At 36.0% G+C, this 22,296-nt stretch overlaps 4 protein-coding genes across 5 annotated transcripts in view; 2 read left to right on the top strand and 2 right to left on the bottom strand.

The window, feature by feature from the left end:
• Positions 1-615: 615 nt before the first annotated feature.
• The window catches only part of LOC148904937 (calcineurin subunit B type 1-like), a 23,239-nt gene continuing 1,558 nt past the window's right edge, over positions 616-22,296 (bottom strand). For both annotated transcript variants that reach the window (XM_089024252.1, XM_089024253.1), the window contains exons 3-6: positions 17,813-17,992; positions 4,060-4,119; positions 3,014-3,198; positions 616-2,462 (exon numbers count right to left, since the gene is read on the bottom strand). In XM_089024252.1, coding sequence (XP_088880378.1) covers positions 2,415-2,462; positions 3,014-3,198; positions 4,060-4,119; positions 17,813-17,992 — 473 coding nt within the window. In that variant the 3' untranslated portion in view covers positions 616-2,414. The remainder of the gene's footprint in view (positions 2,463-3,013; positions 3,199-4,059; positions 4,120-17,812; positions 17,993-22,296) is intronic.
• Positions 6,998-10,814, bottom strand: LOC148904939 (uncharacterized). The gene has a single exon (XM_089024248.1). The coding sequence runs from the start codon at positions 10,444-10,446 to the stop codon at positions 7,648-7,650; it is 2,799 nt and encodes a 932-aa protein (XP_088880374.1). The 5' UTR covers positions 10,447-10,814; the 3' UTR covers positions 6,998-7,647.
• Positions 13,538-15,923, top strand: LOC148904938 (uncharacterized). Its single transcript, XM_089024251.1, has 5 exons — positions 13,538-13,847; positions 14,116-14,192; positions 14,271-14,348; positions 14,433-14,703; positions 15,252-15,923. Exons 1-5 carry the CDS (start codon positions 13,793-13,795, stop codon positions 15,374-15,376), a joined length of 606 nt encoding a protein of 201 aa, XP_088880377.1. The 5' UTR covers positions 13,538-13,792; the 3' UTR covers positions 15,377-15,923.
• On the top strand, positions 19,580-22,156 carry LOC116289994 (uncharacterized). Its single transcript, XM_089023942.1, has 7 exons — positions 19,580-19,926; positions 20,001-20,107; positions 20,224-20,430; positions 20,741-20,998; positions 21,120-21,212; positions 21,334-21,517; positions 21,691-22,156. The coding sequence occupies exons 1-7, from the start codon at positions 19,580-19,582 to the stop codon at positions 22,154-22,156; spliced, it is 1,662 nt and encodes a 553-aa protein (XP_088880068.1).

Genomic DNA, 22,296 nt, shown 5'->3' with positions numbered 1-22,296 from the left:
CTTTTTAAGTTACTCTTATAATCTTAACTTTGCTTATCAAACTCATTAATAATTTATGAGGAAAACACAACAGAAATCACGAAATGTGAAGAGTGTTGTAAATCTGATACAGAATTGCATTCATTTGCATAAACTTTAACTTGGTTTTTCTTGGCCAGATTCACTTTAAATTTGAAAATTTTAGTGAAACACAAAGGAACTAACCTAGACGTTTGACAAGTAATCTACAGTATTCATGTCCATGTTGTATCTGATATACAAACTCTTTTGCTACGCCTTGAGTTTGTATATCTGATACAACACAGCCACTCATACTGTATATATTACATGGAAACGTTTGCATTATACAGCTATTTCAAAAAAGGTTGGCGAAGGTTTTGCTGCATGCCTCTTACCAAGCCCAAATTGCCCTATGGGTAATGTGAATATCAGAGAAAGGCTTCAAGAATTTGGAATTTTACCAAACATTGTCTGCACACTTTTCCAGTATATTGTCTTCTGTGTTGATATTATTTACATATGAATATAAAACATTTCAAGCTTGATAAACAACATGCAATGCAACCTTCACCAAGCTTTTTTGAAGCCACATATAAAAAGACAAGAAAAAGTCAGTCAGCTTTGAAGGGTATTTATATTTACACCTTGTAAGTAATAATTGAAGTACATTACATTAGCTAGGTTACAATTAACATAAAAATTAAGAATATACAAAAAATTACTAAATATGCTATTCATAGAACTTTGGTAAAAAGGATATTTCCAAGGTTTAGCTGTCAACAGGGAGCACAGAAATTCATAGACAGCTCTTGAAAGATGTTTTATGGACACAAATGGACAGTCGGTCACCTCACAAGTGCTTGACTGACACATGGACAGCCAGACACCTCTTTACAAGTGCTTGACTCACACATGTACAGCCAGACACCTCCTTACAAGTGCTTGACTCACACATGTACAGCCAGACACCTCCTTACAAGTGCTTGACTGACACATGTACAGCCAGAAACCTCCTTACAAGTGCTTGACTGACACATGTACAGCCAGAAACCTCCTTACAAGTGCTTGACTGACACATGGACAGCCAGACACCTCCTTACAAGTGCTTGGCTGACACATGGACAGCCAGACACCTCCTTACAAGTGCTTGACTGACACATGGACAGTCAGACACCTCACAAGTGCTTGAGTGACACATGGACAGCCATTCAGCTCAATAGAGAAAAGATTATAACTTGAACTGCATGACTGACACTGCTGTGTAGACTTTTATAACAATAATGTAACTAATCTGGTAATCATTTAAATGTAGTCCTAAATTCAATTTTGCTTGCTTGGCTGTCAAAGCTTACTGTTCTGTATGGACACATGAAAAAAAGCACTTTATGGGCATCATAAAGTCAAATAGCAAATATTTCTATTCAGGAGAAAAGAAAGAAAGACTTTCAAAGTGTACTGCAATGTCAAAAATAATGAAGCAATATGCTTACTACTTAAATGGGGTAAAGACAAAAATTTCCAATAGGTTTGTAAAAACTAGAAATACCAGTATTTTCTTCATGTTCAAGAAAAAATGTTATCTGTCATTCCACTAATAGTAAAGGGCTTAGGCATTCATGGGTCATACAGAATTTGCATACTTCCTGGAAATATCCACACATTCTCCAAAGGAGAGAGAATGGAAATTTGGCCATTTTTTCATAATAAGCTGGACAACTAGATAAACTTCCAGTCATCTGGGGGTTCGTTCTTTGTTTCTAGTAACTGAACTTTCAATGGTTTGGATAGGTATTTCTTAAATCAAAAATTAATTATGAAAATAAGAGGATTTGATTCGGGAATACTTTCTTTTTTTTCAGAAAATCTTACGTTTTTTTGGAAACTGATTACATCAGTAATCCCTTTTCCAAGAGGGAAGAGTGGTTACTTCCTTCCTGGAACTACATGTTTTAAAGAAGTAAATGTTTCTTTTTCAACACTTTTTATCGAAAGTGTATCAAAAGTAAATATAAATAAAGCAACACAGAATTATGGGAAATAAGCTATTTACAAGATACAAGTACAAGTCGCAAAGAATGCATTCTTATAAAAACACATTCACATTTTAACTAGCCTACAAACTCAGCTTGTGTTGAAATTTGATTTTAGATTTATACTTTGCATCTGAATTTATAGGCGAGTTTTTATAGACAAAGTAAAACAGAAGACAATAACGTTACAGAGAATGAGTAGCTGTCTTAAGAGTTCCTTCCCTCCCCCCCCTTTTTTTTTGCAACAATTGCAGTAGTCGCTTCATGTTGCATAGCACTGTATGCACATTCTTACATTGAAGCAGCATGTCCTTGCTTGTTCTTGCCTGATGGAATTAGACTATAAATAAATAATACAGAGCTAGAGTCTTCTGTTGTACAAAATCAAACATCTACAACCATTTTCTTGTGAACGTCCATGTTTCCAACAATCTGAAAAAGAAATTAATTCCGGTTAAAAATGGGAACCAGTTTGATTCATCTCAATTATCATAATGGTTGTTACAACATCATGGCTTTTAATGTAACTTTGAAATGGCTTTTATGTTCAGGCATTGTGATTGGCTGCCGCTCTAATTTTTTTGATTGACTCAGAGAGAAAACCAATCAAGTGTCATAAGGACTGCTAGAGGTGAAACATATGGTCACTGTATTTGCATTGCAATTGGATTATATATTTCTACTGCTTTTTGATTGGTTAAGAGAGAAAGCCAATCGAGTGTCAGTAACATATTGAATCATACATTTTCATTACAGCAATACTGTTAATGAAATCGCCTATTATCCTATTTTCGTAATCCTGCAAACCCAGACAAACAGTTAAGGATAATTCCAGAAATATTGGTTTTTGGTTTCTTATCAATGAAATATTCTATGATCCGAATTAGTAATCTTTTATGGTAATGTAAACTGTTTTTGCTACCCAACGAAAAAGCTGAACATTGTGACTGTTGCTGTAATGTTAAATTTAAATTTTTACTTACAGCACAAAATTCACTAAAGCAGATTTTGCCGTCACCATCTTTGTCAGCATTTAGTATTGTCTTATCTACTATCTGCTGGAGCTGTGTTTCTTTCAAATTATTACCAACCATCATTTTCAAGACTTGGAATAATTCTCCAATAGAAATCAATCCATCGTTATCCATGTCATAAATCCTAAAAGCAACTGGAACATATTCCAATGAAAATATAGAGGTTATTGACTGATCAGGAGGTCTTAAATATATGGACTGTTAGGCTGAGGTCCTTTTTTCAAGAGGGAGAGCATCCTTTTCCCCTTTCTGGACCCACTTTAGAATGTTAAATACTTCTTTTTTTTCAAATTAATTATTATCTGGTTTGAAATTATTTTTCTGTTGTTTAGCAATTCATCATCCCAGGTTTCGTGTAACCAATCAGAAAACATGATTTTTAGTATACTGGACTGCAAAAATAAATGGCTCCAATAAAACATAGTCTGGAATTAAAAGATTTAGTTCGCATTTTTTGTAATAGCCTTACATCTGAGATTACTTTGAAAGGGGTTTTTACAGTAGAAACATGGTTCATTAGTTGCACAAGCAAATTGGCAAAATGGTTGTTGATTTTCCATTTAGCTGGTAGAAAATAAACCTTGCATGTTTTGAACGTTAAAATTTATTAACTTCCATTATTATTTTTTACTTTTTTGTTTTTTTCCCATCATCCTCATTATGTCTACGATATTTGTGATTTTCCAAGAAAGAAAAGAAAGAACCAGAAGTAATATATTTTTGCTCCTAACTTTGAAACCCACTTAAGAATTTTTTTAGCTTCCAATTTTCAAAATTAAGTTCAAACCATGAAAAATACAAGAACTTGAGAGATTTGCCAATTAGTATAGATTATGGCCTCTTCTGCTGGCACCTTCACCTTCATTATTATTCATGGTTTAATCTGCAGCTACCAAACTTAGAACAGACAGTGTCTAGTCTATTCAGTGTTTCTCATTGCACATGTATTAATTCAGCTGTCAAGGAAAAATTTAACAAATTATAAAAACACTTACATTTAAGTTTTGATTCCTTGTCTCCTTTAATGCTAAACTGAGAAACTCCTTCTATAAATTCTGGGGAAAAAAGAAAGTGTGAACTAAATGTTCATCTTAAACTTTTTATAAATAGATCTTATAACTGGATATTTTAAAAAACGAAATATAGGTGGTGATGGAATAAAGACTTCAGCAGGGTGTGTCTGCACAGTTGTACATCGTTTGACAAGCTGCAAGGAATTATCAAAAACCAAATCCCCTTTGTTAAAAAAAAACTTCGTCTCAAATTTACAATTTTGCAATCTTTATTTTGAAGCGTTTGTGAGTAATGTTGACTTATTTTAGTATAAATCCCTGATAAACACTGGAATTCTGTAGCAACCTAGGTAATAATATGACCACATTTAAATTATCTTTACTACCTATATTAGGGAAATGAAGGAACCCATTTAATTAAGACTATTGATAAGAAACATCAATATTATAACTACAAGCAAAGAAAAGTTTTCACTTGAAATAATAGAGTGGTTGTCAATAATAAAAACTATCGCTAACAAATTATTTAAAATTTTCATCTTGAATCAATTTAAGATAAGATGTTTTGAAGTCGGATATTTTTTTCACTAATTCAAGACTGTTATTAACAGAGTTTCTGGTGATCAATAATTAACATTGTGGGAGACCATTCAAAGTATATAACAGAAAATTAAAGGCCTTGATGGAAAGATGATTGTGAAAGTGAAGAGAGAAGACACCCTTTTAAGTTGTACTGTGATGTGGAATTGTGAAGCTAGTATAAATATGAAAACATTCTGGTTAATTTACAAATTATTTTCATTTTTCATCTTAAATATTTATTTTGGGAATCATTCTTAAAGCTAATTCAAATCAACTGGTTCCATGTTTATAAAACAGAATATCTAATCATTCATCTCGCACTTAATTTTTTTACTCATAATCATTGCCTGGAGAAAATGGGAATCTTAAAAAAATTAAGTTTTTTGACAAAACAGAGACAGAGATGTGATTCTTTTAGAATGATTTCAAATGGATTTTAAAATACTTAGGCATTAATTAAGTGAAAAGCATGTTCGATTATTAATTTCTAGGAAATGTAAAGAATGAAATGTCTCAAATAAATCAAAAAGTGGGTTAAAAGTATATTTATAGTGATTAATGAACATGTAATTTCAACCCATTTCTCAATTCTTTGAGTGGACTTGTATAACACATATCAGTTTGAACAAACATTGGTAAAGAGGGATTGCCTAAAACACTTCAGCATAACGGGATTTGATACTAATTATTTGCGTCTGTGCATGACAGATGAAAAGAAACCTTAAGATGAAGTATTGGGGAAATGGTTATCTCAAACAAACAAACAAACATATACTGTACAATATATTGTATTCTGAATTCTAGGGGAGAAAAAGAAAACCACCACAGGTTGGAAATGTAGAAAATGTTGTTTTTTTACTGTTTTTCTGGAGACACTAGTCACTGTGTTGCTGCTCACAGACCATTGAGAGTACCCATTACATAACAAGTATTTTTCTTAAAAATGTTTTTGTATTAGACTATAATATGTCTTATAAACCTCAACTTCACTTTGATGATAAAAGTGTGGTCTAATAAAGGCTGCACCACGAAAAAGCTATCGTCTTTAACAGTTATTGACTCTTTCGGCTTATTGTAATTATTACTGGTGTGGATTATACCTTAATAAACCAACCAATATTATTATGGATGTTTGTTTATATAACAATAATGAATGGTTTTAAAATAAACTGTAAGATTCAATGGCTAGTCAGAGCAGGTGAAAATGAAGCAGTCTGATTGGTTACCTCTGCAGTAAGTTGAAATCCTTAATTGAGAGCTTTAAAAATCAACTTGACCAATCTTCCCCACTGCCTAAGCCTCAAACTTGGTTTAAAAAAGCTTCTTAATTTATTATTACGACCATTACATGATGATATCATTGTCACCAACATGCCATAATCTTAACAGAACTATGAATAATAATGAGAAAAATAAAATATAGTAATAATAAGATAATAATAAAACTGATAATACAAATAAATGTTTAAAAAAAGTTGATGGTGATGGTGTATGTATAGCAGAGTTGGTGCCGATAATTATTATTAATCTTAATCAGCCATTTTGGAGGTTGAGGAAAAAACTGGGCCGAGCTGGCACTACAGTGCATTCTGGGACTGTCTATGGAAACAAATATTCAAGATGGTCTGTCCACTTTCGCACCTAAAACAGCTCCACAAAATGAACTGCAACGCCAACTAGATAAATTGACATTATTTCTGGCAATTTCTAGACTAAAGTAATCATGGTATAATGTCACAAGATAGCCCGTACGAAACGGGCAGATCTGCAACAGATCTGCAGCAGATCTGTTTTTGCCAAAACAGATGCACTGCAGCCTTGTTTTAGGTCTGCATGATCTGCTCTTAGTCTGTGCAGATGTTGGTAAGAAGGTTGTCTGCAATGATCATATTCGACAGACTACCAGCAGATCAAAAACAGATCTGTCTAACATCTGCAAAATCTGCCATAAAATATGCAAACAAATAACAGCGCGTACGTAGCATCGTCCTGGAGATCATATCGAGAACATTAATATTTGGGGTGATCTATACCTTTTTTATATAAACCTTAGTGGCAAAAACTTAATTTGCAAGAATTTTTTATATAATTTTCCGCTATTAAGTAAAATTCTTTTCAAGATTCGTGGTTTGGACAAAAATATCTAATGAATAGATGACTGCATGGCGTTTAAGAAAGGGTTCGGCTTACGCTAAATAATCAAGACTTATCAAATCTACTATTCGAGGCAACTCTTAAGTGCTCCTTTGGTTTCCATTTTATGCCTAATATTTCTAAACGCTGGTAATTCAAATACACATTCGAAAATAGATTAAACTACTCCAAACACGGTACATACCGTAATTAAACAAACATCAGTTGACCTTGTAATAGCGAGCTTCCAACTTTCCCGAATTGACTTATCATTTGATAAGGTATCGAAGATTTAGAAAAGACTGTTTAGATTTATTCATTAACGCGTTTAAAACGATAAGGCGTTTAAAACGTCAAATACACTCAAGGTAACTCGAACAAGAAATGTATTCTGGTCAAAGTGCGTTACTCTAAGGTTGCATGTACTTATGACGTCATAGGTAAAACCGCTGTACATAATAACTCTTTGGCCGAGAGACCAATTTTCGTCAAAGTTGTACTTTAACTAAATCGCTGGTCTATCCTGAAGGTCCATGGGACTTCATTTTAGAGTTATATTATCTGTTAACACATGGACGATTTCGTCAAGGGCTTCGTTACGTTTACCCAAAATCTCAACAGAATCAGAAAACAAAAGCCTCGTAAATACCACATTAAACTACATAAAACTCTACATTCTCCCTGCTTTGTTTATACTGAATCAGATATAGTTGTAAACTAAGAGCGGTTTTTGCATATGAATGCATGAAAACAGCACGGTCACCGCACTGGGGCACGCCAACCGGAAATTGAAGTTGACAATATTATAATACAAATTTGAAAGAGAAATGATTGATAAATAAAATCTTTTAAAAATTAATATTGTTCCAGTTTGTTAGGAAAAGTTGCAACAAAGGCTATTTCTTCGTGACATGGCTCTTGTTTATAACTTAGGTATATACACTTTGTGACGATACTTGAAAAAGGAATTACTTTCAAAATTGTCCTTTTAACTGGAATTACATGAGTCAATTCAACTGGACATGAGTCGTCTGTAAACAAATTAATATCTTGCTCTTGTGAAAGCTCTTGAATCATGGAGTAATTGAAGGCATGGCATGTGCATCTGAACATACAGTTACCCATCCTTGTACAACTCGGCTTATATTGGAAAAAGTAAAGTATTTGCCCGAATCTTAAATCGTTTCCACCAGATTGATACATGACGGTATAGCTATTCCTAACAGTCGCTTTCCTGTACAAACTTGAATGAAAAATCTCTTTATCCTTTTTTATTCGAGTAAATGTAAGAACAGTGTTCGAGTCAGGATTGTATCCTAGTTCGTTTGCTAGAGCAGTGAACTCTTCCTTTGTAAGCTCTCGAGAAAAAGAAGATCCAAGTGCATAAGCATTATGCATTACTTGTGTTTGCTGTGTATTTTGTTGAAATCCAATTAGCTTCCGATAAAAAGCTAAAGCACTTGAATTACGTTCAAGGGATTCTACCATCTGTGCTAAATTTTGAATGAAAGAGACTGCTGAGACAATTTGCGAAGAAACGTTTTGCGTGCCATGAATCATTTTTAAGATATACCCATTCTTGTCTTCAAAATGAAAACACGAATGGGTCCACAGCGGACCAAGTTCCCGCACTGCTTGAGGAAGGTGCAAAAGATTGTGGATATTGATAGTTTGATAACGAAGTTCATAAAAATAGGGAAGCATAAAGCAAAAGTATTCTAGGAGTCTTTGACAGTGCTGCAGTTGTATCTCTGATATCGAGTCTTGTAAAAGAATAAATGATGCTTCACTAAAAACAGCAAAATGATGAAAATAATGGTCATCCAAAATGCCAAACAACACCGGTATCCCATAATAAAGTAAAAATGACCTCAGCTCAGATGCCTTCCAATATTTTCTGTGGTTTTCAACTGTCCTTGGTATTCGTCCTATTTCAAAGGGAGGATGTAATTGAAGTAGCCTTTCATCTGCTTTTGTAACTTTGTTCGTAATGTTAAATGGTTTGCCGGAATGTTCTGGGGCAAACCAAAGGCCAAGCAAAGATTTCATAACTCCAAGGCATAACCCATGCATATAATCAATTGCAGTTCCTTTGATGATGTCATAACTCGAAAGCCCAGCAAGCCATGATGGTCCCTTAATACCATCTACATGCTTGCCACTATTTACTGCCTTTTCAGCGTGTTTTAGAGTTTCTGAATGAGTCCTTTGTGGTCCAGTGGGATCCGGCCGAATAAATGGAAATGCGTGGACGTGTCCTCTCTCAGAAACTTTAACAGTTTCGCCCTTTTGCTTACATTTCGAGCAACCATATTCTCCATTGTATTGCATTGTATTACATACCAGACATTTCGCCGGCAAGTCGCATGTTCCCGCCAGCAAGATTACTTTACTCAATACAAGAGGGCGAATGCTATTGTCACTACTTTTCACTTTTACGTTAATTCCATCCGTTTCTAGTTTTCTTAAAGATGAATGAAAAGGTTGTAAGAATGTTAACATGAAAGGTTTAGTATCTCCAAACCAGAGCCCAGCAAACAACATGTTTTCTCTCTTAGTGCGTTCAGCAAACGGAAGTTCGTTAATAACGAAGTATAATGGCCATATTGAGTACTTAGAAGATTTGAAAACTGGGACACCATCTGTAATCCATAACAAAGATAGGTTGTGTTGAAAATCTAATAGACCAGGGTTGCAATGTCTTTTATATTCGGATCCGTCGTAAATATCTTCAAAGTTGTCTTCATTTTTTTTGGTCCTTTTGAAACGATAGCTTAAGCTGTCATAAAAGCCATTTTTAGCAAACAAATTGCAAATCTGTTGCGCAATTGGTATCTCTATAAAGAAAGAGCAGGAGTTCCTCTTTGTAAGGTCTCGTGCACAAAGAGTGTTTGGACAAACAACTGTAGCTTTGTCATCAATGAGTAGGAAGCAATAAGAACAGTAACGATGATACACCAAAGGATTCTTGATGTTTTTGAAAAATTTTCGGAACTGTTGAAGGGATTTCCGGCACAAATTAGGGGCGATGCAATGCAAACTGATCAAAACAAGCAAATCCTCCAGAGCGCTTCCAGATAGTGTATGCCGTATGGCGAAAGTAATGATCAGCAGTAAACTTTCTGATACTGTCAAAGGGGCATTGTGATAAAGCGGTTGATGATGCTCGTCGTTTTGCCTATCATTGTTTTCACTTTCATCATCTTCGAACAAGTTTTCAGCTGGAGTTGAAAACATTTCATCATAGTCATCGGTAACATTTGAAAATAATTCCTCGGGCCATGGTGTGCTATCATTAAGACTTTCATCAAATTCGGGCTCTAAAAGGTCAACCTCTTCTCTCCTTTGCTCAGGATCAACGACATATTCGGAATTCTCCAAAAGGTCTATATAGTCACAAATATCCAGTGATTGTGATGGACTTTGGGGGCTAAAACCAACTTCACTGATAGCTGTGTCATTTGTTTCCTCTAGTCCATCTCCAATAGACACTTGACTGTTGTCTTCTTGATCCACTTCAAAATATGTTGAGTTGATATCACATGCTATTCCCTCGACTTGGGAAAACAAACCGGGTATTTCGAAAGGCTTATTAACATCGGTTGTTTCTTCATTGCAAATAGAAGAAGAATAGTCATCAGTATTTTCAGCCATTGGTGAAAAAAAACTATTATCCGAAGCTAAACACGGCCGTACGCGAGACTTAATAGACACTTGACTGTTAGATACATTCCCCACTTGTAACCTAATATGAAGGGTGTTCCTTCAGGTGTTTGTTTTAACAATAGTGAACGCATTCTAAACGCATCACTGACAAGCTGCTTAGAAGCGAGCGTATTTTAACGTTGTTCAAATTTGGAATTTCGGCAAAAATAAGATAAAACCTAGCTATAAACTCGGATATGAAACTCGCTAATGATGATGTTTTTGTTGTCATTTTATGTTTACTTAGCTCAGTCTTGTGATTTCTTAAAAGTGAATTGGGTCAATTATCACTTGACTTAGTTCTCATAAGTTTAATACAAAATAATGTTTTTGAGATACAATCATCTTGATCTCATAAAACTTACGGTTGTTCAAGTTTTACTCGCCAAAACATTGCTAAAAAGTAGACGGTACCAATCCCAAATAAAATTCTGCTGACAGTTACTGTTGTCTTAGAGAAATTACGACCACAACAAAGAATACAACGACTGCATACGCATCTACAGAAATGCAAATGATAATTTGTACAAGCGTTCAGTAGGTCTTTGGTTATAAGTTGACAGGTAAAACTGAAAATAAATATACTTAGGAAGCTGGTGTGAACTCTTTTCTATTTTAAGTAAACACGGTTCCTCTCTCTGAAATGGATCTTCGTACCCAACCAATAGGAAACCGATCCGATAAGGGCATGTTATCTGAGAGCGATCGACTGGTCAAATGTCATTTTATGGACTGAGTTCAAACGCGGTGTTCACTTTTGCGCGCCATTTTCCGAATTGGTTTTAGACAACGCTAATAGCATCCTCTCAGAAAAATTCGTACAATGGCCTATGCTTTGGTTTACTGGATCCAAGATAAGCAGTACAGCGTTGTGTGTGCAAGGAACATTCATGGAAATGTCAAAGAGGGAGAAACAACTATGGTAGATTGGGAGGAGAGCAGGAAAGGTAGAAAGGCCGCTAAATTCACAGCATATCCTGCCAAGATAATAATGGTTGGAGGTGAGTCTTAACAAATGATCAGTGTTAAAATATACAGTCTTCGAATTTTGAATAATCATCGTCGGCCATGGCCTAAGTTACAAATATGTTCATGTTTTACATGCATAAAAAAAGTCAGTGAATTCCGTCGATCAATTTAACTAAGGGTTGTGTACTTCGCAACATAGCTGACTTGCGCGAAAGTACGGATTATCTGAAAAAATTACTACATATAAATCTATACAAGAGAATATTAAACAAAATTAACTACTCTTACCAACTTGGTAAAAAAAGAACAATAAGCTAAATCAAACTCGGTAATTTTGCGCGGCGCCGAATATGTAGAAATTAAATTTAGGCGCAAAAACTTGGAATGTTGACTATGCAGTTATTAGGTTTCAACAGTCAACATGGTGACACTAGTACATTTGCATACCTTGATTTGATTCTTTGAGTACAGGGAAATAATGCCTTTAGACTTTCTAGAATAATGGTATATATTGATGATTAAAAGTGAAACATTTAGAGCTTGAAGCAAGAGACTTAAGTGATGTACAAATCACAAAATATGTATTTTAGATAACGAGGAGGAACTCGAACTGGAGTGCGTTAAGGTTGCTGAGGAAATGGAGAGCGAAGTCACGGCCAAAAAACGACCGCGAAAAAAATCAAGAATTGCTCTGGAGAGTGAAGAAGGAAATGATGGTCACCAAAACCAAAACAAAATAGTAAAGAAAACAAACAATGCCCCACGACAACAGAAGCCGGTAAGCAAGAAAGAAGAATTGAAAAATAAAAAGAATGCTGAAATAGAGGCGGGGAAAACGCAAGCAGCTATTTTCTTCAAGGAACGCTATACGGATCAAGCAACAGAAGTTGATGTCACCACCCAGCAGCCTTCCACAGCAGAAACTCCTGGACCTCCATCTAACACTCATGCACCTCCATCTAACACTTATGCACCTCCATCTAACACTCATGCACCTCCATCCAACACTCATGCACCTCCATCTAACACTCATGCACCTCCATCTAACACTCATGCACTTCCATCTAACACTCATGCACCTCCATCTAACACTCATGCACCTCCATCTAACACTCATGCACCTCCATCTAACACTTATGCACATCCATCTAACACTCATGTACCTCCATCTAACACACATGCGCCTCCATCTAATACTCATGCACATCCATCTAACACTCATGTACCTCCATCTAACACACATGCGCCTCCATCTAACACACATGCACATCCATCTAACTTTCATGTACCTCCATCTAACACACATGCGCCTCCATCTAACACTCATGCACCTCCATCTAACACTCATGCACCTCCATCTAACACTCATGCACCTCCATCTAACACTCATGCACTTCCATCTAACACTCATGCACATCCATCTAACACTCATGCACCTCCATCTAACACTCATGCACTTCCATCTAACACTCATGCACTTCCATCTAACACTCATGCACCTCCATTTAACACTCATGCACCTCCATTTAACACTCATGCACCTCCATCTAACACTTATGCACATCCATCTAACACTCATGTACCTCCATCTAATACACATGCGCCTCCATCTAATACTCATGCACATCCATCTAACACTCATGTACCTCCATCTAACACACATGCGCCTCCATCTAACACACATGCACATCCATCTAACTTTCATGTACCTCCATCTAACACACATGCGCCTCCATCTAACACTCATGCACCTCCATCTAACACTCATGCACATCCATCTAACACTCATGCACCTCCATCTAACACTCATGCACCTCCATCTAACACTCATGCACATCCATCTAACACTCATGCACCTCCATCTAACACTCATGCACATCCATATAACACTCATGCACCTCCATCTAACACTTATGCACCTCCATCTAACACTCATGCACCTCCATCTAACACTCATGCACCTCCATCTAACACTCATGCACCTCCATCTAACACTCATGCACCTCCATCTAACACTCATGCACCTCCATCTAACACTTATGCACCTCCATCTAACACTCATGCACCTCCATCTAACACTCATGCACCTCCATCTAACACTCATGCACCTCCATCTAACACTCATGCACCTCCATCTAACACGCCTGGACTTCCATATTACACTCCAGTACGTCCGTCGAACACTGTGACTGAAGGAATATCTCTTGGGGAGACTGGTCACTTCTTACGATCTCTATACGACTTGGATGCGGAAGACATTTCAACATCCGAAATTGAAGTTGAACCAGTAGTCGAAAGAGTCGTTCCTTGTTCAAACTGCTCAGAAATGATAAATGAGCTCAAAGAAGAAATAGCAGCTCTAAAAAGAAGGCAATTACCATGTAAGTTCCCCCTTGTACTTCTCATTGTTTTGCACAGGATTGCATGTACAGTGTGCACGCCATTCGATTAAAGTCACGCTTATAAGTTCGACAACGGAATTACAAACTAAGATAGCGATAATCTTATAGCGCCTATTGTATTAAGAGAATTCAAAATCTCAAGCTTTCTCACAATCGTGATTTTCTAGGACCTTTTTTTGTATAAATGAATCTTTTAATTGAAAACCAAACAACAATAACAAATACAATTGGTCTGTTTTGTTTATAGTTCCTATCAGTTCTGAAAACATTGAATTTCTCGAAAACATTTTGAACGCTTACAAAGGAGGCGACGTTGCAAACCAGGTAAGCGGCATCTTTTATAGTTTATACATCAATACATTATTTTAATGAGTTGTTTGTAACCTTTCTTTTTAAATTTAGTATCAAACATCATATGGAGGATGCAACGAATCGGCATCATCTCACACTAACATCAATGCTGAGAAGAACTTAAAACCAGTAAGTGTAACTAATTTGATACAAATGCTATGTCTTACGGTTTGTAGTTTAGCACGACTCACTAAAATGTTTCTCAAATTTCAGGCAGAAAGCAATCAAGAATGCTCCAGCATTCCAGGTCCTGGAAAGCAAGAACTTGTGCCAGGATCTGGAGTATATATATCTTCTGCAAGGCTCCATTCCATTCACAGCCAGAGCGGAAAAGATGCGAGAAAATTGTTTCTGCTGCTTATAGAAACTTTCTTTAGTGATGAAACACTGGCCACGAGTTTGGCTCACGGGACCCGCAAACTAACGTCAAAAGATGGGTCCGTGATGACAACACTTAATCAGGACATCGTCAAGACAGTAAAAGGTCAGCACCTATTACGTTATAATCTTAAACTAAGAAGATATAACTAGCTAAAAACTAGTGTGAGCTGCGTCGGCGTTTCTAATGAAACAGTAATGATGAAAAGGTAAATTATACACCGTGAAAAGATGAAAAAACCTACTGACGTTTCGGACTTTATTCCTTCGTCGGAGTAAAATCCCTTAAACTAAGGGATGGACAATTAGATAATTGATGGGCGATTGCAGGAATTTTGTTGGCATGATATATATATATATTATTTTTACATTATTTTTTTGCGTACAGTTAGATATTTTTCTTCTAGCAGAAGAGGTTGCACGATATTTTTTTTTTTTTGAGGTTTAAGTGCTTGCTCGATATTTTTTGGGGATTTACGCAACCCCCCCCCCCCCCTCCCCCTCAACTATCTAATGGTCCGTCCCTAAAAACTTATATATATTATTACGATAATGACTAAGTTTTAATAATAAAGATAGGGCACTTGCAGTTATCGTTGAGCCGTGAAATTAAAACGGAAAAGCAATTTCTAAACGCTATCTTTTTTCTTCTAGCTTATTCTGGACGGTTCGCTTCCATAAACAACACGGAGTTGACCGTCTCCAAGATGAATCGAATTTTGACCAACAAAGTTGGGACAGCCAAGAGAAAAAAACTTAAGGAAGTTTCAAAATTTTAAGTCTTTGAAGGACTAATATAAAGTATCTTTAGGAATTTAAGTGTATTTGTAAGGAGTAAGTAGTAAGATAAGTGATTTATATAGGTTTGTATTTTTGAGTATATATATTATTACATTTAGGATGTGTGTTTATAAGCGTGTATTAGTAGCTATATTAGTGTTTCACTCACAATGACTTACTTAGGATGTTTTGAAAAATGCCTTTATGCCAAAAAAATTAGGTAGCTACATATTGTCTGAGTACTGATTCTTTGTTGACAGCTAGAAAACGCTTTTTCTTTCTTTTTCTTGATTCGGTATGGAGTAAGGATCGATTGCATGGGCGTACTAATCTACAGAAGTATGCCATGCATGTAGTGATCTCTGTGATGTAACCTGATATCATATTATACATCACTCATCTGCAGCAATCATGTTCTTGTGTAATGTTGATAACAAACATTATTTTGTTCTCTAAATAAAAGGGATATGATTGGTGGAGCCAGCATATTGTTTTTAAATGTTTAGCATCTGCTGAACGTCTGTAATTGACAGACCTAACTGCAGATCAATTTTGCAGACTTTATGCAGATATTCTGCAGATAATCTGCAGATAATCTGCAGACATTCCACAGATAATCTGTAGATAGTCTGTAGATTTTTAGCAGACTGTTTGCAGATCTGTAACAGACTTCTTGGCAGATCTGCAGCAGATCAAAAACAGATCTGCCCGTTTCGTACGGGAGTACATCAGAATGCATAAATTGTTCATAGTTCTATACATTATCTTCATATCCTAACATGAACAACATATGGTATGGTACTTAGAAAGTGTACAGTATATCAGGTATATCAAGGTCATCATAACAAAAACAAACATTAACCTAGTCACAACATATTAATAAAAAACCTAGTTAATCGTAAAATTATTCTTAAATACGTGATTACTGCATTTACAAGAACCAAATATGGTATGTTATCCTCACAAATGGCTGAAATTAGAATACATATCTATGGTATAAATTATATTCTTCCAGAGTATTAGGTTTTCTAATATTCACCGAAAACCATAATCGTGACAGTCAAACCAGTATCAATTTTATGGAACAGCTTTAAAGTTGCAATTTTTAAAATCCATTAACGTTTATAACATATAGGTAAATATTGGGCTGACATCCTACAAGCAAAATCAAAAATTCTACAGAATCGCTCATCTGGGAAATAAGGACAGATATTTCCTAATTGCTGTAAAATAGGTAAGGAATGCTTTCAGTTTGGTTGTGACTTGATTTATTTTGATACTCTTAAGTGATTATTAAGTTTGAATTTAGTCAAACATATTATAGATTTTAGGGAGTATACATATATACATAAGCACTATATGCTCCCAGTAAAAGTATCACTGGAAAGAGAATGATAGACATATTTTGTACTTCTATACCTCAAAAGTTAGGTAAAGATATATAGCCCAAGTTACTATGTTGTGACTACATGAAGAATAGTATAGCATAGTTTACTTCTATAACAAATGGCTACGCCTTTTTCTGTGCAATAGTTTTCCTCTTAGCATACAGTATTCAATTGAAAGGAGTGTTGATTACAATCAAAATAAAGACGATAAGCTTAAGAAAAGATTTTGTTAATAAATCAAGGCATCATGAGATCTACAGTTGTTCATCAGAAATATGGTTTACTATACTGATTGGTAGTGGTTTTAGTTTGTTAAGATTTCCCTAAATAGTTCTCAAGTCTGGACATTAGTATTAATCTATGAAGGACTATGGTAATCTTAACTCTCAGAAGACGATCTGCTCAGTAATATTGCTTCTAGTATCATCTAAACGCATTTGATATTAAGCGATTTTGCTAATAACAACAACGTGTCTGCAACATTTTGAGATGGATACACAGAAAGACCCCACAAAAATAAACAAACAATAGTTATAAAGTTGAATAGTTAACTATATTTGAACAAAACAAAGAAAACTTAGACACCAAAAACTTAGTTTTTTATTAAAAACGCTGGGTAAATGAAAGTTTGTTCTTAGTGAGGGTTAAGGAAATGACAAGAGCAGACAGGTGCAAAAACGAGAAAGTCTCTTATTTTTATCGTTTCTCAATGACGGACAAAGACAGTAAATAGTCTTCCACTTTGTGAAGGAAGTAACGCTTTTCCTTCGATTATAAACAGTTTGTTTGGTTGTGTTTAGACAGCTAAGATACGCCCAGTCCTTGGGCTATGGTTTTTCAGATTACCTTTAGGGTGAACTCTAGAAATCTTGTATTAGGTTTTTTTTCGAGGCGGTGAGAAATTTAAAATGGCGAGAGTCTCAAATTTGGACAAAGCAGCTCATCTCAAGATGAAAATTAAACGAATCCATTGAACCATATTTAAAACTACCGTTGTCTTCCGTAAGCTTTGTAGGCATGTTGACTTACAATTATTTTATTTCTTACCTTTAAAGTCAACTTCTCCATTCCCGTCAGAGTCGAAAATATCAATGACTCGATTTTGGACAAGCGGGTTCTGTTGCAGTTCTGGGAGCGACATGAACTCCTCGACTGAAAGGGCACCAGAATTATCCAGATCAAGCTTTCGAAATCGTTTTCCAAGTCTCCTAATCTCATCAGCATCAACTACAGAGAACAAAGAGACGAAACACAAAGAGTTAGACTGCAAAAACGATAAGCAAAGTAAACACGGTAAATTGGTTATACCAGTCAAGGTTTAGGCCCGTTTTCTGCTGTAAGGTTTACGTGTAAGATCTTACACTCTGTTGTCATGGCAACCTTCTTTCCACTTAGGAAAGTTGGCATTACCAAAGGGGTCGCAACTTCTTGTAATAAGCAAGGTTTTCTATCACTAGCAGAACACCCCTAACCAAATACCCCCCCCCCCCCCCCCCCGAGTCTTACATTCATACTTGCTGTAAGGGAGCGTGACAATTACAACCCACATGTGGTAACACACTTGCAAAATGTTTGTACTACAATTATTCAGGAAAGAGAAAGCCTGTGTAAACGAAAGAATATTATCAGAATCGTTTTAATATACACGTGTATCCTTCACGGGTACATTACAACTACTGATAACGATAATTAAATGCTATAAACTTAACAATGCATATTTTTTATTCCTTCTCACACTAACACTATATAACCATAACCCTAAACCTATTACTTCTCTGGAATGATTTCTTAAATGAAGCCTGTCGATTACCTTCCTAACCTTTAGCCACATATTGTTGTAGGGCGCAGGGAAAGGCAGGGGCATTTTTGCTACTCGCATCTTATTTAGGTTACACATATTGTCATATGAAACAATTACGTCTTCCCATTGGGATTCGGGTACTTTTTCAAGTCGCTTTATCAGGTAATGTATCGTCATCAGGAATAATTATACTTACAGCCTTACAGCCTTACAGCCTCACAGCCTTTTACAGCCTTACAGCCTTACAACCTTACAGCCTTTTACAGCCTTTTACAGCCTTACAGCCTTACAGCCTTACAGCCTTACAGCCTTACAACCTTACAGCCTTACAACCTTACAGCCTTACAACCTTACGACTTTACAACCTTACAACCTTACAACCTTACAACCTTACAACCTTACAACCTAACAGCCTTACAAACTTACACCCTTACAGCCTTACAACCTTACAGCCTTACAGCCTTACAGCCTTACAGCCTTACAGCCTTACAGCCTTACAGCCTTACAGCCTTACAGCCTTACAGCCTTACAGCCTTACAGCCTTACAGCCTTACACCCTTACACCCTTACAGCCTTACGGCCTTACAGCCTTACAGCCTTACAGCCTTACAGCCTTACAGCCTTACAGCCTTACAGCCTTACAGCCTTACAGCCTTACAGCCTTACAACCTTACAACCTTACAACCTTACAACCTTACAACCTTACAACCTTACAACCTTACAACCTTACAACCTTACAACCTTACAACCTTACAACCTTACAACCTTACAGCCTTACAACCTTACAGCCTTACAGCCTTACAGCCTTACAGCCTTACAGCCTTACAGCCTTACAGCCTTACAGCTACTTCTTGTTTTGAAATACTTGTTTACCGTATTGAAAATAAATCAGGAGGTAAAAGCTCATATTATGTCGAACGACAAGGGGGCATTTGTACGTTACGTCGAGTGCTGACAGAAAATTTGTTTTTAAAGAAAACTTGCAACTTGATGGTATTGTGTCTGAGAACGACATGGAAATTTTTGCAGACTTTTCGACATATGCGTGCCCATTAGTTAATGCAATACCAGAAGACGAGTTACAAGTGTTGCTTCCTCCTGTTAGTGAATGTTTGAGTTGTGGTAAGACTCTCACGAGCCACAATAAGCCATGTAAGGTGACTGTATTCTTACCAACATATGCTGTTTCGACTCTGAAACAGTGTTTACGTTGCACAAATTGTGATGTAAACTATGGCTATGCAATGTACGGTAACAAAGCATCAGGATTCCGATTTTATAAAGAACCCAGACAGTATGTAGAAGCCACAGACGAGGCTTATATTGACAGATTCCTCTGTAACTTCCAGGCATCTCTAGCGTAAGTATTACCTACATAAAAGTAGACTAGTATTTTCTAGCTATTGATATGGATTTATTTTGATTTGCTTGTAGAAACCATGCATGGACTTCTTTTGTTGGATTTACGGAAAGCTACAACGAAGTTGTTTCACGCATTCATCACCCGCGATTGTTGAGTCATTTCTCCACCAAGGATGATTGTGAGTACTACAAACATATAAGTGTGCATGTAAGTCCAAAACTTGAAAATATTAACCTGTTCTGTTACCCAAATTGTTTTCTTTTTTTTTTTCTTTTTCCTTTTCTTTTTTGTAAGGCCATCGTCTGGATAGACGGATTGTCTCTAGCGCATTCTTTCAGAATGAAATGGAAGCCGAAATGAGAGAAAGACAAATTGATTGGATTTTTAAAGGAGGTTCCGAAAAGTCAAAGGAAGATTTCCTTTCTTATGTGGAAAACTGTAGAAGAAAAGAAGTATATGTACACACGGAAGAAGATTGTTCTCCAATGTGTAAGGAGAGAGGTATATGATAATTGCATGTCTGTATGTTTATCGTCTTCTGGATAGGACCGACTTCATCATTAACTGCATTCAGAACCCTTCACACGTTTTCTTTTTCGTTCGTTTGTACCTGTTGGTTCATTCTAAAGGGAAAATGCCCTATTTCTACCGTGCGGTGTGCTTGATTCATAAATACTCTTTATTGTTATCCATGGACAATGTAATATCATCAAAGAAATAGAGCATGGAATACAATTATTTATTATGGTTATTGTTTTCGACACATAACATATAAGGCATTATAACTTTGGCTTTGGTAATTTAATTGCAGGGTGTGAGAACTTTGTGTCCCTCGATGGCATATGGAAGTTACGTCATCCCCACTGCATGTATCCAGTAAAGACAACTGTAAATGGCTTGCCTCTTGTAAACTACCCCGATGTATGTGTAAATGAACCGGCTAGTCAGAAATCTGCTTTCTGTGAAGAGCACTGCAAGCTGGCAATCAGTAAAAATATTCCAACTGGGCTAAGGGAATTTGTACATGATTACTGCAAAGTTCCCAAATCAAATAGAAACGATATTGCTGGTAAAGAATGGTTTTATATCACGTTCTACGACTATACAGTGACACTGAAACAGCACTACTAATACTATCCATCGAAACCGGTATAATATTTTGTGTTTTGCAGATTCAGATTATGCGTCAGAGATAAATGTTGCTCATGCAGAAATAGTAAACACAGCAGCTGCAGGCTTAAGCGGTGGTGACAATGTAACCTCTTCTGTTGCTGAGGCACAAGGTATTACATTTCGGTGTTTACTAGCATGCATTCGCTCATTCATACTGTATCCTGAAGTCCTGTTTGATATCATCCTGTTAGATTCATTTCTTGTATCATTTCCATTATATGAATCCCGCAGGAACATATGAGTTTCTAAAAATGCATCATTCCCTTCTTGTTGAATGCGTCGATGATACACCATCCGCAATAAATTGTAACAAGGACACTGGCGAATCGTCAAAAACGTTAAGAAAATGGTCCCGTGGTTTACTCCATTTTGTTCGTGGTGGAGGGCATATCGATAGATGGAACCCGATCTATATGTAAGTAATGTCAAAGAACATAAACAAATTGAAGCTGTGATCAATGCCGTAGCACGCAAGCAGCTGAGATGACATATATTACATATAGAAACTGAAACGTAAAAACTTGCATAACATAACCATTATATATATCTCGTTGGTTTTTTTTTTTTTTTTTTTTTTTTTCGTTTTAGCTCTGAAGGACCCGGACAAGTATTCCTGTTGACAATACATTACCTGATAAAGCGACTTGAAAAAGTACCCGAATCCCAATGGGAAGACGTAATTGTTTCATATGACAATATGTGTAACCTAAATAAGATGCGAGTAGCAAAAATGCCCCTGCCTTTCCCTGCGCTCTACAACAATATGTGGCTAAAGGTTAGGAAGGTAATCGACAGGCTTCATTTAAGAAATCATAAAGACCCAACATGTAGGAAGAATTATTCCTGTGATGACCTTAAAGAAGTATATCCGCATTTGAATACACCAGTTGCGGAACAAGTATTTACGTGGGCTTCTAGATTTAAGAAAATATTATGCGCAATGCCCAAAAAGAGTTTTCTATTCTATTACCACAGAATGGTAGTGAGGAGAAATAGATATACTTCGAAATGTTACAAAAATGGAAGGTTTCCAGAGTTTCCTAAGATTCATTAATCATATAATTAAGTTTTGATCGAAGTTCTTTTAAAATTCCTCTATCACTTTTATAATTATGTGTATTTATATGTTATATATTTTAAATAATTGTAAAGCGTTTAAGAAATATCTTTTAACAATTAAACTGAAATTGTATT

The sequence above is a fragment of the Actinia tenebrosa genome, unplaced genomic scaffold, assembly GCF_029948245.1.
Source record: "Actinia tenebrosa isolate PJP-AT-01 unplaced genomic scaffold, QUT_ActTen_1.0 PGA_scaffold8__29_contigs__length_14323225, whole genome shotgun sequence".
Lineage (NCBI taxonomy): Eukaryota > Metazoa > Cnidaria > Anthozoa > Actiniaria > Actiniidae > Actinia > Actinia tenebrosa.
The sequence above is the reverse complement of the archived record's forward strand: the minus strand, read 5'-3'. Positions and strand labels throughout refer to the sequence as shown.

Bases quoted from the DNA above. Each gene is read 5' to 3' on its own strand.
- LOC116289994 (XM_089023942.1), top strand. From the start codon at position 19,580: ATGGAAATTTTTGCAGACTTTTCGACATATGCGTGCCCATTAGTTAAT. The intron at 20,999-21,119 runs GTAAAGAATGGT...ATTATGCGTCAG, and splicing joins AAATAGAAACGATATTGCTG to AGATAAATGTTGCTCATGCA. The intron at 21,213-21,333 runs GTATTACATTTC...TGAATCCCGCAG, and splicing joins TTCTGTTGCTGAGGCACAAG to GAACATATGAGTTTCTAAAA.
- LOC148904938 (XM_089024251.1), top strand. From the start codon at position 13,793: ATGATAAATGAGCTCAAAGAAGAAATAGCAGCTCTAAAAAGAAGGCAA. The intron at 13,848-14,115 runs GTAAGTTCCCCC...TTTTGTTTATAG, and splicing joins AAAAAGAAGGCAATTACCAT to TTCCTATCAGTTCTGAAAAC. The intron at 14,193-14,270 runs GTAAGCGGCATC...TTTTAAATTTAG, and splicing joins GAGGCGACGTTGCAAACCAG to TATCAAACATCATATGGAGG.
- LOC148904939 (XM_089024248.1), bottom strand. From the start codon at position 10,446: ATGGCTGAAAATACTGATGACTATTCTTCTTCTATTTGCAATGAAGAA.